The 12,689-nt window shown below is 41.2% G+C and overlaps 1 protein-coding gene across 3 annotated transcripts in view; it reads left to right on the forward strand.

The window, feature by feature from the left end:
• The window catches only part of ADAMTSL1 (ADAMTS like 1), an 823,217-nt gene that overhangs the window by 734,444 nt on the left and 76,084 nt on the right, over window positions 1–12,689 (forward strand). For all 3 annotated transcript variants that reach the window (XM_036217921.1, XM_036217923.1, XM_036217924.1), the window contains 2 exons: window positions 9,234–9,413; window positions 12,215–12,349. In XM_036217921.1, the coding sequence (XP_036073814.1) occupies window positions 9,234–9,413; window positions 12,215–12,349 (315 nt within the window). The remainder of the gene's footprint in view (window positions 1–9,233; window positions 9,414–12,214; window positions 12,350–12,689) is intronic.

Consider the following 12,689-nt stretch of genomic DNA (forward strand, 5'->3'; position numbering starts at 1 on the left):
CCAAAATGGTGTAGAAGGGCTTAAACTCAGTAAGGTGGATTGCAACTGTGCCATGAGAGACCTGGAATGCTTGACCAAAGAGTTCAGACAAAGGCAGAGAATGAGAGTGACATTAGAAGCCATACTTCCAGAAGAGTAAGCTGCCAGCAGTGAGTGAAATGGATTGAAGAAAGGAAATACTGGGACAGATGGCAGTTAAGAAGCCATCATGGTAGTTTAGAGGAGAGGTAGTGGGGAGCTGAACTCAGGGCAGTGGTGGTAGAAAGGTACGGAGTGGATGGCAGAGGTAAGCTCAACAGGAACCTGGAGATTAATTGTATCAGAATGGGGTAGGAGTCATTAAAGAAAACAGCCAGTGCTGCTAGGAGTTGTGATATAGGCATTGCCCTCAGGTTGGCCTTGAAAACTCAGATCTATAGGGACCAGAATGTCATAGGGAAGTGGAATAATCTCCTCTTCAGAGTTGGGATCAGTGACAGTAAGAGAATGGGAGCAAAAAGCAGCAAAACAAGGAATTAGGCACTTGAAGGAGATCGAGAGACCCAAAATTCAAGTGGGGAAGTATTTATCATGGGGTACCCAGGACACTAACACCAGCTTTGTCCAACTCTTGCTACCTGGGGCCCTGTCTCCCCAACTTTATCCAGAGGCCAACTCTTGGTAACCTTATGGTGAGATCCTAGGTTGTTATGTCCAGTTTTTGCCTGCCCATGTACATTACATTCCTTTATTTTTAGTCATAAAACTATTTGTATAAATCATGACTAACTAAAATAAACCTATGTCTCTGGCATTATGCCTTTTCTTAAATAAGACATTTATTCAAAGTGGGTGAGAAAGAGCCGACTTTCAAATATACATTTCGTCTGTAAACCCACCGGACAAAGAAAACATCCTTGTGCTGGGTCTCCGATCAAAATACTGACAGCTGTTATGATAACTGACAGCAGGAACTCCTTTTACTTTGCTGCTACTAGTGGCTCTTATGGCTCTCTTATGACATAATTTTAATGGCTATATAATAGTCTATTTTAAAAGTATTACATTGTTTACAAAGAGTAACTCATGTCCTTCCATGTTTGAGCTGTTAGTAGTTTTTCATTAAATAGCCTTGGGCACGCATATGCTTTCAACTTGTAAAATGCAGCCTCACAAATTCTTCCCAACCCTTAAGCATGAAAAGCATTAAGCAATGAATATGACGAGGCTTTTTTTTAAAAAGTGATTCAATCCATTGTACTACCCCCATATTTGTTCTCTATTTGAGAAGAGTTCAGAAAACTGAGTAGGAGATAAAGAGTTGAGGGAGGAGGGAGTGTTTCAGTCGTTAGGAGTAGGATGTGCAAAGAGCCTGAGGTAGAAAAAGCATGCTGCCTCTGAAGGACTGACTATGGCTGGTGTGGCCGAGTATGCAGAGCAGAGATGGAAGCATCATGACATGTGGCTGGGGATGGGAGAGAATAGACAGGGCCAAGATATTAGCATAGTCTCGAAAATTGTGGTACAATTTGGGATTTTATCCTTAGGGCAAGAGAATCTTCAAAGGAATTACTTGGGAGATACAATTTTCAAGACTAGTGATGCAGAAATAAATAGTTGAGACATCAACCTTGGGAAGTATGTTAGGGTAGGCTAGGCCCTGATAACAAGTTGACCCCTAAATGGGTAATGACTCAAATGCAGTAGAAGTGTAGTATTTCTTACCTAAGAGTCCAGAGAGTGTCCTTGATCTGCTGGAGAAAATGTTCCCCACACAGTCATCCAGGGTCACAGAATGCTGGTGGTTCTGTTATCATGCCGTCCCAGGTCTCCTTGGCAGTTATCTCTATCCTGTCAGCCAGAGAGGGGCAAAACAAAGCGTAGAAGATGATTGGGAAGGTTTGTAAGAGGCATATCTGGAAGTAGCACACATTACCACTTTTCACATCCCCTCTTAGTCACATGGCCACTCTCAACTACAAGGAATGTTGGGCAGCGTAGCCTAGCTGGGTAGAAGAAAATAGGTTCTGTGAACATCTATCAGTATCTACACATTCGGTAGGGAAAAATGTGGAAAGTCCTTTCCAGACCTTCATTGTTCTTTAGAATAATCGACAAGGCTGACATTTAAGTTACTGTATCCTTTCCCTTTCTTGCACCAACCCATCAGACTTGCCATGTGAGGTAGACTTTTCAGTAGATGTCCCACCTTGAGATGTTGACAAGCTGCCACAGTGCAAGCAGCCTTCCAAATATAACAAGTAGTCTAGTTAACAAGAATATCCCGTCTGGGTTTAAAAAAAGAAAATTTTAACATCTCCCTACCTGGCAGCTCAGTGGAGATTAAAGGCGCTAATCCTTATAATCATATCAAGTTACAACCCGTTTTGGCCAGACTCATTTATTGACCCTTTCAAGCAAGAGAAGTCGCATTGTATTGTTGATAAGATATGCCACAAAGGGGAAAAAGTAAAGGTAAGTTCTTTTTCTTCCCTTTTTTAGACACAGATCATACCAGGGAGTCCAGAGTGTGGAGCCTAACCAAGTAACTTGTTGACAACATAACTGTGGCCTTTGTTCTGTGATAGAGTATGTTTTCTGCCGTTTTTCAGACATTTCTTTCTGCAGAATGTGCTGTCACATCACAACAGACTAGAAAGAAATCTCCCACAACCTGACCAAGCTTCTCGACAGGAAGAGCGCTAACAAAGCCAGCACACATGGATTTGAGAAACCTCCCTCCTAATAATAACCTTGGTGTTACAATTGCAGCAGAAAGGTTAATTCCGAAAGTAGAAAGTATTTAAGGATTTGACATCAGAAATAATAGTGAAGCAATTCAAACCTTCTCTAAGGAATCAGTCAAGAATAATGGCAGGCAGTATTGTATACGGCAGGTCCTCAAATAATGTCTTTTCATTCAACATCGTTTCATTGTAATGCTGATGAGACGCTGTAGGAACTTACTTCTCATTTATATGAATTAGCCTGTGATAAAGTGGGTTTTTGTTATGCCTCATTTCACTTAAAGTTGTAGAACCTGTAGACAATGTTAAGTGAGCACTTACTATACTTGTTAAGACAGGGATCTGTGGCATCAAAAGTATGAGTTTGACTCCTCTGCCATTCGTAGGTCACTTATTGGCTATAGGGTGATAAGGGAGGACAAGGGCTCTGCCCCTTTGTGATTACTCAGGGATCCAAACTAATGTGACTTTAAGCAGATTTCCTAATCAATTTAAGTCTCACTTTTCTCACCTATAAAATGAAATTAACGGTAGTGCCTCATGGGATCATCATAAAAATGTGATGATATTTATCAAATATTTGACTCATAACAAATGCTCAGTAAATGTTCTTTCTCCTAACATGTTCAGGATATTTTTGCAGAACTCCTGACCTCAGTGCAATTCTAAACATCTGTATTAAGCATGTGTATCTGAAAGCTTTTCAAGGGACTGACTGACATATGCATGGTCTATAGAGTTTTCTAAAGCACCATTGACATCTCTTGAGAGAAAATGAAGAGTTTTATAATATCTCATTTATTTTTTCTCTCATATCCCAACTATATGTGTAATATGTTAGAGCCAGTCAATGGAAGGACTAGCTATCATTTCAAAGAGTCTTTTTGGTGTCATTACTGCCTAAGGCCTGCAGTCTCGGGCAGGAAGCCCCCATAATGTGGCACCAGCAGTAACACCTCCATAGGCAAGCTTATGATGCGGTTACATGCTTGAGTAAAACTGAGAGGGGTTTGTAAATAAATATGTCAAAACAATTTCTACATAATTCCTCTTCCCTTAGCCTGCTGTCACTTCTATAGTTTCTGTTTTACGGAGATTGATAGTTACTTTTTTCTACCTTTTGCTTTCCTGAGCATTTACATTTCTTTCATGAACCCCTTGCCCTCACCTGAAGATTCAGCCCTTTCGATAAACACCCTGTCTTGTCCTGTTAAACAGACCCAATTTCATGAGGGCATGAGGCAGAGTGATGAAGGGAATAAAAGAGGCTTACACCACTACCTGGGGAAGTGAGAAATGGCTCACAGGTCTCTCTCCATCCTGGGATTCTCTGCCTCTTCCTCCCCTTTCTAACCATCTCTTCCTCATTTTCTCTCTCCTCCTGCCTCTCTCGGCCTCTGGCTACAGGACCACGAGTCCTGACCATAGAAGGACATATTGGTGAGAAGCAGGGCATCTTGCTGCAGGAGCTGTCTGTTCCACACAGAGAGAGCCCCATAAGTGTTGGCTCTGGAAATTTGCACACCACAGCCCCTCTCCATGTCAGCACAGTCAGAGAGAGAGATTGTTTGTTCCCCCATTCACTTAGTAATCAACTTTTGTTGGTGAACCCGAAGGCCTGATTAGTCCAGTTCTCTTATAATGTCTCCTGCTCTAGAGCAGCCTTAGTTCCTAATAGGGGTTGTGTGCTTGCTGCCCTCAGCCCTCCTCAAAGGAAGGTGCCAGCAGTAGTGCCACATGTGAGCAATTTGCTGCAAGGGAAACACGTAGAAAATGGTTTGTAGGACTTCAGTTTTTCTTGAGCATTCAGGAGAGAAATGCCAAGATATTTTCTTCAATATACTTTTCGGAGGCTTACTTTCTCCTGAATGCTATGCTTTTGTTCTTTTTTTTTTTTTTTTACGTAAAGCTGAGTTCAGGGTCTAAAGTTCATGTTGGCATGGCTGGGCATCATGATTCTCTTGCTCTCCCTAGTGGTGCTGTAATGAAAAATCAGCTTTTCCGCCTCTCACCTGCATCTTTTCTCCAGGTCTAATTAGAGAGAATGCCAGCCTGGCCCTTCTCATGTGCTCAAGTATCAATTATCATAGTGTGTGCCTCTCCCTTATGGATCAGGGATGGAGCATCCAAGTCTCCATCCTCTTTCAGCAGTCCTGCCTCCTACTTTCAGCCAGCTCGTAGGCCCCTAGTGATTTGCATTGAATTATAAGTAATACAAATAAAAGAGAAGACCAAAGAGTCACTTTTATGTTCCTCATTACAGGGAGAAAGGGCCTACAGATAGGCCAATTATTTAGGCCACCCATCTTAGGCCACCACTCAAGGCCTGGCCACCTGAGGCAGCAGAGCAGCCAAGACACAGTGAGTTCACACAGGCAGCTCATTGTGAGCAGGGGAGTGCGAGGCCACCTTCCCACCCACCTCACTTCCTCCCATTGGGAGCTCAGAAACAGCAAGTGCATGAGAGACTATAAGGAGGGCAGTTGAGCTGGGTGTCATAGAGTAGACTGTGGGTAAATTTTGTTAATCAGACCCAAGGACAAGTAACAAGTATATAGGTAATTCCTTGAAAGCATCTACATCCTAAAGAGTAGGCTGCCCATTAAGGGCAACGCTGCCCTTGACCCATGGGCAAATCCAACTCCAACTCAGGGAAAGCACAGAATGAAATGTCTGGCTCTTTGGCTATTACTGTTTTGGCCCTGTCGGCCAGTATTTGACATTCTAAACATACTCTGAATATATGACCAAGGGTTTTTTGTTTGTTTGTTTGTTTAATTTTTTTATGGTGACATTGGTTAATGAAATCTGGTAAGTTTCAGCTGTATACTTTAACAACATTGTGTATTCACCTCCCATAGTTAGATTTCTTTCTGTTACCACATATTTGACCTCTTTTACCCCATCTACCTCCCCGCTACCCTCTTGTAACCAACCACTAGTCTATTGTCCATGTCCATGAGTCTCTGTTTATTCGTCCTGTTCTTTTGTTGCTTTTAGGTTTATATCCCACATATAAGTGACATCATGTGATTTTCAACTTTTTCTGTCTGACTTATTTCGCTTAGCATGATTATCTCAAGGTCTATCCATTTTGTCACAAATGGCAGTGTTTCATCTCTTCTTATGGCTGAGTAATAGTCCATTGTATATATATATATATATGTACCGCAGCCTCTTTAGCTAATCATCTATTGTAGGACATTTCAGTTGCTTCCATGTCCTGGCCATTGAGAATAATGCTGCTATGAACATTGGTGTGCAAATATCTTTTTAGATATGGGTTTTCAAGTCTTTCGGGTAAATACCCAGTAGAGGGATTGCTGGATCATATGGTAGATCAATTCTTAGTTTTTTGAGGAAGCTCCATTACTGTTTTTCATAGTGGCTGTACCAATTTGCAGTCCCACCAGCAGTGTATGAGGGTTCCTTTTTCTCCACATCCTCTCCAACATTTATTATTACTTGTCGATTATATCTATTTTAACAGGTGTGAGATGGTATCTCATTGTGGTTTTGATTTGCATTTCCCTAATAGCTAGTGATTTTGAGCATCTTTTCATATATTTGTTGCCCATTTTTGATTGGATCATTTGTTTTTGTTGTTGTTGTTGTTGTTGTTGTTGTTGTTGTTGTTGTTGTTTGAGTCATGTGAGTTCTTTTTATATTTTGGATGTTAGGCCCTTATCGGAGGCATTGCTTGCAAATATATTTTCCCATTCAAATGGCTGTCTCTTTACCTTGTTGACAGTTTCTTTTGCCAAGCAGAAGCTTTTTAGTTTGATGTAGTCCCATTCGTTTATTTTAGCTTTTACCTCCCTTGCCTTTGAGGTCAAATTCATAAAATCCTCTTTTAAGTCCAAGGTCCTTGAGTTTAGTTCCTGTGTTTTCTTCTATGCATTTTATTGTTTCAAGTCTTATATTCAGGTCCTTAATCCACTTTGAGTTCATTTTGGAGTGTGGTGATAGACAACAGTCTAGTTTCATTCTTTTGCAGATGGCTTTCCAGTATTCGCAGCACTATTTATTGAAGAGGCTTTCTTTTCTCCACTTTATGTTTTTGGCTTTTTTTGTTGAAAATTATTTGCCCATATAAATATGGGTTTACTTCTGGACTCGCAATTCTTTTCCACTGGTCAGTGTGTCTGTTTTTCTGACAATAGCATGCCATTTTGATTATTGATGCTTTATAGTATAATTTGAAGTTGGGCAGAGTGATGCCTCCAGCCTCATTCTTTTTTCTCAGAATGACTTCAGCAATTCGGGGTCTTTTGTGCTTCCAAAAAAATCTGGTGATTTTTTGTTCTATTTCTTTAAAAAATGCTAGTGGGATTTTGATGGGGATTGCATTAAATCTGTATAATGCTGTAGGTAATATGGTCATTTTAATTACATTGATTCCTCCAATCCAAGAACACAGAATATCTTTCCATTTCTTTATATCTTCTTTGATTTCTTTTAATAGGGTCTTATAGTTTTCATTATATAGATCCTTCACATGTTTCATTAGATTTATTCCTAGATTTTATTCTTTTTGTTGCAATTGCAAAAGGAATTGTTTTTTCCACTTCTTTTCCTGACACTTCATTATTAGAGTACAGGAATGCTATGGATTTTTGAACATTGATTTTATATCCAGAAACTTTACTATATTTGCTTATTGTTTCTAGTAGTGTTCTTGTGGAGTCTTTAGGATTTTCTATATAGAGAATCATGTCATCTGCTAAGAGTTCTATGATTAAACTTTGTGAGCTTGGTCAGCATGCTGGGTGGCACAAAAGGTGTAGCTCTCTGTTACCCAGAGACCTGTGACTTAATGCCACAGACTTTCTCCCAGCTCACTCAGAGCTCAGCCTCCTAGGGAGCCTCCTATGAAGACTACCTCAGAAGGCTGTGCTACAAGAGGACCTGCTTACCAGCATGTCAATCACAAAGATACTTTCTAAGGAATCAAGGTTGTCCCCTTGTCTTAGTCTATTCAGGCTGCTAATACAAAGTACTATAGTCTGGGTGGCTTATACAACAGAAGTTTACCTCTCTAGGGGCTGAGAATTCCAAGATCAGGGTGCTGATTCTTTGAGTTCCTGGTGAAAAATTCTCTTCCTGGCTTGCAGACAGCTATTTTCTTGTGTCTTTGCCTGGTAGAGAGTACTAGTTCTCTGGTCTTTTCTTATAAAGGGCACTAATTCCATCATGAGAACCAGCATTCCCCCATTATGACCTCATCTAAACCTAAATACCTCCCAAGACCCTACCTCCAAATACCATTACATTGGGGGTTAGGGCTTCAGCATACCAATTTGTGGGAGCACAAGCATTCAGTCTGTAATACCCAGAGAACAGTGGTCCCCAAACCCCAGGTCACAGACCAGTACCAGTCCATAGCCTGTTAGGAACCAGGCTGCACTGCAGGAGATGAGCAGCAGGCCAGCAAGCAAAGCTTAATCTGTATTTGCAGCTGCTCCCCAGAACTAGCATCACAGCCTCAGCTCCACCTCAGATCATCAGACATTAGATTCTCATAAGAACACTGGTCCCTGGTGCCCAAATGATTGGAGACCACTGCCTTAGAAGATAGGGCCTAGTTTCCAGAATCAAGTTCTGCATCCCAATTCACATACACACATTCTTCCCAGCCTTTTCTCACAGGCAGTAAAGTTAGATTAAGGAGAGAGCAGAGCACTTTCTTCTGGTCTTTCTTTTTCTGTGGTGGTACTAACATGATAGTTCCATGTTCTCTTGTTCTAAGAAAATACACAGACTTCAAAAAACACAGACATGTTTTCCACACACAGCGTCAACTACGATAGGAATCTAGCAGTTTTCCTTTGTTTGGTTCATGAATATATTAACATTCTGTGGCTTTCAACATATTTATTCAAGTGTAATATCTACACAGAAAAAATGCACGTATCACAAAGGTGACAAACTCACCAAACCAGCCCCCCGGTCAAGGAACAGCATTACCAGCAGCTAAGCCCCTTGTCCCCCTCTTAGTCACAATCCCTCCCAATTTATCCCACCCTGACTACTAACAGCATAGATTGATGTCACCAGTTTTTCTTTTTTTACTTACAGAAAGGTCATACAGCAGATACTGTTCTGTGTCTGACCTTTCTTACTCAACATTTTGTTTCATGTAGTTGTCAATCATTCCATTCGATGATGTATATAGATTTGGTTCTTCTGTTTTTATAATACATTTTCTCCAAAGAATCTTCGTACTCTACTTCAACCTCTGCGAGTACCCTTTACCAGCTGCCTGCTTCATCTTTTTCTAACTGGCCTCCGTCTTCCTGCCTCATCAGTGTAAGTTTGAAAAGGCAAAGAATACGCAGACAACTGAGAGGTCTGCCGCATTATTTAGTTTGGCCAAAGGGTAGTAGAAGACGCCCAAGCAGATGCTTCCTGCTGAGCGGCCCCCGGGAGTGCTCGCCAAGAAATTATAAATGCATCTAGAGTCACCTGAATGTGTTTGGCTGATGAGTTTATTTTTTTTCTTCCTAGGTGTGCCTGAAGCTGAAGTCACTTGGTTCAGGAATAAAAGCAAACTGGGCTCCCCTCACCATCTGCACGAGGGCTCCTTGCTACTCACAAATGTGTCTTCCTCAGATCAGGGCCTGTATTCCTGCAGAGCAGCCAATGTGCATGGAGAGCTGACCGAGAACACCCAGCTTCTGATCCTAGGTAAACACCTCGAGGCTGGCCGCCCCTGGTGGACCCCGTTGGGAGTGTCTGTCTAACTCACCCTCCACCTCCTCTTTTCCCTGATCTAATTAAGAACATAAAGGTAAAATAAGTATTCCTTCCCTGCTCCCCACCTTAATATCTTCCAATAGAAAGAACTCTGGCTTGGGGCCAGGCAGACATCAGTTTGAACCCTGGCTGCTCCACCACTTACCGTATGACCTTGGGCAAGTTACTTAACCTTGCTAAGTTTAGATTCTGGTCTTCAGGTGGAGACCTGCAAAACAGGAAGGATGCCCACATCGGTGAAAGGGTAGGCCTCAAATAGAGGTAACAGGAGTAAAGCAGTTATTCTTAACGCCTGTGTTAAGGGTTTCTTTGAGAATCAGATGAAAACTATAGATTACCCCCTCCAGAAAAATTCATACATGCAAAATTTTTTATGTAATTTTGGGAAGTTCATAGTCTAGTGAAGTCCGCACTTGTACCTCCTTAGTCCATTTGGGCTGCTGGAACAAAATACCACAAACTGGGTAACTTATAGAGAACAGAAATTGATTTCTCACACTTTTAGAAGCTGGAAGTGCAGGATCAGGGTGCCAGCATGGTCATGTTCTGTGAAGGCCCTCTGCCAGGGTGCAGACTGGTGACTTCTTGCTGTGTCCTCATGAGGCAGAAGGGGCAAGCAAGCTCTCTTTTATAAAGACGCGAATCTCTTCATGACCTTGGGGGTTTATAATTTCAACATATGAATTTTGGGGAAGAAAAACATTAAGACTATAGCACTCCCAAACATAAGAACCCCTGAGTAAAAAGTTTAACACAGTTCCTGTCATAAAATAGATGTTTAAAACAATTACTGGGACACATCCAACACCTGCTATTGCCCAGTGCTAGACTCAGCCATGTCATAAGCTATAACCATTTCGTTTCCTAGTCTAGGGACCTTCTGCTTCTCTTCTCCACAGAATGTGAGGTTTTTATCATATTTTTTAAAAAAGCAATTATTAGAGCATTTATGCTAGCTTGTTCACCAAGAAAAAAACTATCATTCTAAGACAAAAAGGAAGAATGTGAGAAATATGTCTAATTATATACCATGGACTTCCTCAGGGAAATATAATTAAACTTAATACTTGTATTTGTATACCCCAAATTGATGATATAATAAAGCCTAAGGTCTCTAGCCCTTGCCCACTCAGATTTCAGAGAGACCCATATGGGTTTTCATCTCACCAGTGGCTGCATAAACCTGCAGTCATCTTAGGAAGTCACAGAAAAGCAGCTCGATGTAGGATATCATTTGTTTTGTGTTGGGTTTCACCCACCCACACTGCTAGTCTGGAGCCTGAGACCCAGAGACTATTGCCGCACACTGAGTAATTGTGCTTACTGCAGGTTTTTCCTCCCTAATAACCCTTCCTTGTTGCCTCTGCTACAGAGATGAAAGCCTAGGATGTGTAGCTGCTACTGTAGCTTTGCCAATGAAGTGGATATGTTCTGAGGGCCACTTCTCACAGCATTCCAACTCTAATACAGTGCGACTGTGAACACAGGGTTTGCAGAGCACAGCATCTTCCCATTTTAATCAGAGTTGATGAAAAAAAAGTCATGATTTAGACTCTTAAGTTTTGGGCTTTTCTTGATCAGAAGTCTTGGTTTATTCATCAAACTCATTAGTTTTATAGGTCATTAATGAATGTAGAAGTAGTGTCTACTTTTTTAATCAGCCAAAAATGTGACTTAATTTTTAAACCAGGGATTTTGTGTATAAAGCTGGGATTTCATGCCACGTTCTGTGACTTGACTTATAGCATGGAAACTTGAAGTGTAATGAGACAGACTTTTATTCACATAGCCACTAGGTGAATATTCATTAAGTGTAGAATATTCACTAAGTCCCATGTAGAGCTTTAGGATAAATATAAGAGGACACCTCTCTCTTTGAAGAATTTACAGTTTCCATACAAAGACCAAATGGACACACAGTGTAAAAGAAAAATAAAATAGAAACCACGAGGACATGATAAGGTGCTGACGTTTGCACCAAGGAGTTTGATGGTTTTAGAGATGGGACATAATCTAACTCTTTTAGTTTTTAGTAAATAAGCAAAGGCTTCCTGAGTTTTAATATTCTTAAAGGAATTCTGTTTCCCTCGATATTCAATTTCAGTGTTCTTAAGGGAACATTAAGAAGGAAAGGAGGGAGGGAATCTAGTTTTGAGGAAACTCCTGCCATCGATTGCTAAAACCATAGTGTTTTAGAGTAGAAAGAGATCTTGGAAATTATGAAGTTCCATTTTATAGATGAGGAAACAGGCTCAAAGGGAATAAGTGACTTGCCCAAGTTAGCGAGTGACAGAACCACAGCTCAGACTGAAGGTTCCTGAACCCAAATGTGATGTTTTTACTTAATACTATATAAAGAATATTTTTAAATTATATATTATGTAATATATAATGTATTTGTAATTTTTAAATTATATATATCAAGGTCATTATTGTTTTCTCATGCAGCCCAAGGCACAGTAGACAAAAATATGTTTCTGAAGTAAACTCTGGCACCATCATGATTTATTTGCCATAGCTAACAAGGTGACAAGCACATAGCAGGCCCTCACTGAATGCTGTCGAAATGGCCATTAATTACACCTTCTCTATAGGGAAAAATTTATTAAAAAGGCAACAAGAGTAATGCCTGCCTGATACACAGACACATTTACATGCATGTTCACCTCTCTCTCCGCTTAATACAGCTTTTGTGGTTGAACCTGCCTGATTCACCATTTGCCTTCTCACAGATCCCCCGCAAGTCCCCACGCAGTTGGAATACATCAGAGCCTTGCTTTCAACCACTGGACCAAACTTGCCTTCAGTGCTGACATCTCCTCTGGGAACACAGCTGGTCCTGGATCCTGGGAATTCCGCTCTCCTTGGTGAGTCCAACCCTCTGGAACATTGGGCAGAAGTCCAGGGCTGGACAGGATTTATGGATGGGTGACTGCTTGCAGGTGGGAAGGAGGCAGCAGTGAGGGGTGGCCAACAGGAAATCACTAAATTGTCCACAGAATCCAGACTCGCCAATGGAAACTTGGCTGACTTTCCATATGAGGTGAGTGCAGTTCTTAGTCTGGACTCTAGCTTGTCTAGATTCCAATGTGGCTCTTTTCTGAATCCTCTTGGCCTAATTCCACAGTCCAGGTCTTCTAAATCAGATGGACTCACTGAACGATGAGTTAAGAACAGAGCAGTAAAGAACAGCTCCCGTATCTCCTC

Source organism: Rousettus aegyptiacus, unplaced genomic scaffold (genome assembly GCF_014176215.1).
Source record: "Rousettus aegyptiacus isolate mRouAeg1 unplaced genomic scaffold, mRouAeg1.p scaffold_m13_p_3, whole genome shotgun sequence".
NCBI classification, from domain to species: Eukaryota; Metazoa; Chordata; class Mammalia; order Chiroptera; family Pteropodidae; genus Rousettus; species Rousettus aegyptiacus.